This window comes from Myotis brandtii, unplaced genomic scaffold (genome assembly GCF_000412655.1).
Source record: "Myotis brandtii unplaced genomic scaffold, ASM41265v1 scaffold1857, whole genome shotgun sequence".
In the NCBI taxonomy this organism is placed as follows: domain Eukaryota; kingdom Metazoa; phylum Chordata; class Mammalia; order Chiroptera; family Vespertilionidae; genus Myotis; species Myotis brandtii.
In genome coordinates, this window is record NW_005356893.1 from 67965 (window position 1) to 71939 (window position 3975).

Below are 3975 nucleotides of genomic sequence, written 5' to 3' on the forward strand. Positions count from 1 at the left end.
GCTTGGGGGCCTGGACCTCCTGCCCTGCTCCCCAGGGCTTGACTGAGAACATGGTGGTGGAGCCTGAAAGATTTTTAAGGCCCAGGGGTAAGAATTCAAGTTCTTGAGAAAGAGCCCCCTGGCTGCGGGGAAGTGGGAAGCCGGAGACGGGGGTTTGGGTCTTCTGTGTGATCCCCGTGGACGTGATGTGGCCAGGACTCCGGCCGGGGTGGTGGGCGGCTGAGATGCAGACAGATGGCCGAGGGGTTCGGGCGGTTAGAGTCAGGGGGCTGGATCCGGGAGGTGGGCTGCCCCTGAACAGCCTGGACAGGCGTGGCTGTGCCGTGGAGGGGAGCGCAGCGGCTCCTGTCCTCCCCCCCTCCCCCCCAGGAAGAGCAGCGAGGAGGCCGTGCGGGAGCGGCAGCAGGTGGTGTCCCTGGCCGCCATGCGGGAGCCCAGCCTACTGCGCTTCTACGTGTCCCGGGAATGGCTCAACAAGTTCAACACCTTCGCCGAGCCGGGGCCCATCACCAACCACACCTTCCTCTGCTCCCACGGAGGTGAGGGCGCCTTCTCGGGGGTCGGGTGCAGGGCGGGCGGGCCGAGCCCCCACCTCTCCCTCCCTGCGCCTTCCTCCCCAGGCATCCCGCCCAACAAGTACCACTACATCGACGACCTGGTGGTGATCCTGCCCCAGAACGTGTGGGAGCACCTGTACAGCAGGTAGGGAGCCGAGGCCGCCTCTTCCAGGCAGCAGCCCGTGTGGGCCCGCAGGCAGCTGGGCCGGAGAGGAGAGCGGGCAGGGCTGCCCAGGTCCCCACACCCAGCAGATGGCATGGGGCCGTGCAGGGCTTCCCTTGCAGCCGTGTCCGCACTGAGAAAGGTGCCTCTGGTGGGCACCACCCTGGCTCTACAGAAGCCAGCACATCGGCCTCTCACAGGTAGTCCTGTGGGCGCCGCTGCAAGGCAGCAGGCCGGTCCCTTCCCCACCCATGCCCAGCTCAGGTGGCCTAGGGCTCGTGCTGCCCGGGCCCGCTGGGTTCAAGTTCATCAGGACCAAGAGCCTGTGTCCCTTTGAGGACCTGCCCAGGCCCAGGTCCCCCCTGTAGCCGGGAAGGCAGGACATGCCACGGCCTGGAGAGAGGGTCAGACGGGTGTGGAAGGCGAGGCCGAGGGGTCCTGGCTGCCCGGCCTCCTGCTGGACTGGCTGGGCCCCATCCACTTGCAGTCAGTGCAGACCCTGCCCTGTGGGTGGGACAGAACCCCACAGGGAGTGCGCCCTAAATCCTGTGGGACCCGTGCTCCCGCCTGCAGAAGGACCTGCAGCCCTGCAGGGTCCAGCCGGACAGGCTCAGCCCCACAGCCCCTGCCCAGTGGCCAGGAGCAGAAGTGGACGTTGGTGTGTCTTTGTGACGCACCGGCCTGGGTGGGCGCCCTGCGGGGACTGGGCACGCTGGCACGTGGAGTAAACAGATTGGGCCAGGGGACCCAGGGAGCAGTGCCAGGGGGCCTCCTGGGACAGGAGGGCTGCCAGCAGAGAGCAGTACCACTCTCCAGGCCTGCCCTCCGGGACCTCCCTCAGGGTTGTGTTTCTCTCTGCCCCCTCCCCCTCCTCCTCCCGCAGGTTCGGGGGCGGGCCTGCTGTGAACCACCTGTACGTGTGCTCCATCTGCCAGGTGGAGATCGAGGCGCTGGCCAAGCGCAGGCGGATTGAGATCGACACCTTCATTAAGGTGCATGGGGTGTGGGTAGCCGGCCTCCGGCCTCCGCTGGTCACGTGGGGACTCGAGGACAAGCCAGAGGCCCTGCGTGGAGGTTGTGCTCTGTGGGGGATCAGAGTGGCCGGGCCAGGCCCACATCGAAGGCCGTACTGGCAGGGGGTTGGGTGTAAGTTCAGGCCCATCTATCTGCCTGGTGAACTGTGAGCAGCTGGTAAAGGAACGAGGTGCTGCTGTTTGGGGCTGGATGGTTCTCTCTCTCTCTCTTTTTTATTTTTAAAAATATGTTTTTATTGATTTCAGAGAGGAAGGGAGAGGGAGAGAGAGAAACATCAAAGATGAGAGAGAACCATTGATCGACTGCCTCCTGCACGCCCCCCACTGGGGATGGAGCCCGAAACCTGGGCGTGCCCTGACTGGGACTTGAACTGTGACCTCCTGGTTCATAGGTTGATGCTCAGCCCCAGGCCATGTCGGCTGGGCTGGATGGGTCTTTATTGTGGGGGCTTGGGGCCATGCAGCAGTGGAGGGCTGGGCAAAAGACGCTGAGGCACTCCGTGCCTGTGGCCATGGAGACAGGATAGGGTCCGAATAGTCCGAATAGAGCCAGTTCTGTCAGGAGGGAAACAGCCTCGGCCATGTGATCTCAGCTGAGGTTTTCAAAAGTGACGGAAAAGAGGTTCACCCAAGGGTTAGCGGCCGTCCTCCGGGCAGCGGGTCCGGGACGTCTACTTTCCTTGAACATCTGGGAGTTTAAGTCTCCTACCTGCGAGTCTAGTGGTGTGTGGGAGTGAAGCTGGCTGGGCGGGTGTTGGGGTGTCCATGCTGACCCCCCTCTGCCCCTGTGCCCCCGCCGTCCAGCTGAACAAGGCGTTCCAGGCCGAGGAGTCGCCCGGCGTCATCTACTGCATCAGCATGCAGTGGTTCCGCGAGTGGGAGGCCTTTGTCAAGGGGAAGGACAACGGTGAGTCCAGCAGGGCTCCGGCACCAGCGGGGCAGGGGGCCTTGGGCTGCGGACCCCCGAGGAGTGGGCGTGTCCCGAGGAGGGCCCCGAGTCTGCGCTGGCCCAGCAGGTGTTTGGTGCCACCCCTTTAGGTGCCGCCCTCCCCTCCCAAGTGCGCAGAGAAGGCAGGTGCTCCCGCAGCTGCCCCGCCCACCAGGCTGCCCATAGGGGCCGGGCCGCTCTGCCCCTTCCCTCCCGCCTCTCCAGCTGATGCCCGAGGAGGCTGCTGCTCCCTCCTGCCCGCCCTCTCCTTTGGGGATTCTGTTACTCCACATCAGGGCTGGGGAGCCTCTTTTCTGCCAAGGGCCAATCGGCTATTTATAATGTCCTTCGCTTAATATCTCACTCACTAGAATGCTGGGAGGTCCCAGGACGTCCCTGTGCGGGGCTGGGGCCTCTCGGCCGCCTGCGGGTGAGCATCTGGTGCCCTGGTCCTCACCTGTGAGGACTCACACTGGACCCCGGGGCCAGGATGGCTTCTGGGGCCCCAGGGGTGGAGGCACACCTCGAGGCTCGCTCTTACCTGCCTGGGGAGGGTCCCGGTGGAGGCGGGCACTGGTTCTTCCCGCTGGGCAGCAGCGCTGAGCCCGGGCCCTGTCTACTCAGAGCCCCCCGGCCCCATTGACAACAGCAGGATCGCGCAGGTGAAAGGCAGCGGCCACATCCAGCTGAAGCCGGGTGAGTCTCGCAGCAGCCCCGCTCCCCCTGCCCGCGGGCTGTCAGCCCCGTCCTTCCCCAGCCCCTGCGTCTCTCTGCTGGCCTCGCCTGCCTGCCCCTCCTGTGGGCCCCACCCTGGGTCCTCCGAGAATGGAGGTTGTGCTATTTGCACAGAAGCCCGTGGTCGCCCTCCCGCCCTGGGGGCCCGGCCCTCCCAGAGCCCCCACTGCCGGGACCGTGGTTCCCTGGGGGGAACAGGGGCTCAGGGTGTGAGGGCAGCACCCGCTCTGACAGCCGCCTCCTGGGCCCCGCAGGCGCCGACTACGGGCAGATCTCCGAGGAGACCTGGGCCTACCTGCACAGCCTGTACGGCGGTGGCCCCGAGATCGCCATTCGGCAGAGCGTGGCCCAGCTGCCGGACCCCGACAGCCTGCACGGGGAGCAGAAGATCGAAGCCGAGACCCGGGCCCTGTGACCTCCGGGCCGCTCTGTGAGCCCCTCCTCCTTCTTAGAGACCCTCTCGTGTCCCTGAGCCTGGGCCCCTGAGCACACCTCCAGGAGGCGCTGGGAGGACCTGGCTGGGCCCGGCCTGTGCCCTCCTCCCTGCGGAGGGCGTTT

At 66.0% G+C, this 3975-nt stretch overlaps 1 protein-coding gene across 1 annotated transcript in view; it reads left to right on the top strand.

Annotated features, from left to right (window-relative positions):
* Positions 1-3969, top strand: part of USP20 (ubiquitin specific peptidase 20) — a 20583-nt gene extending 16614 nt beyond the window's left edge. Inside the window, 6 exon segments of the mRNA XM_014537952.1 lie at positions 244-539; positions 621-702; positions 1604-1712; positions 2559-2661; positions 3307-3378; positions 3672-3969. Of these exon segments, the coding sequence (XP_014393438.1) occupies positions 244-539; positions 621-702; positions 1604-1712; positions 2559-2661; positions 3307-3378; positions 3672-3832 (823 nt within the window). The 3' untranslated portion in view covers positions 3833-3969.
* Positions 3970-3975: the final 6 nt, after the last annotated feature.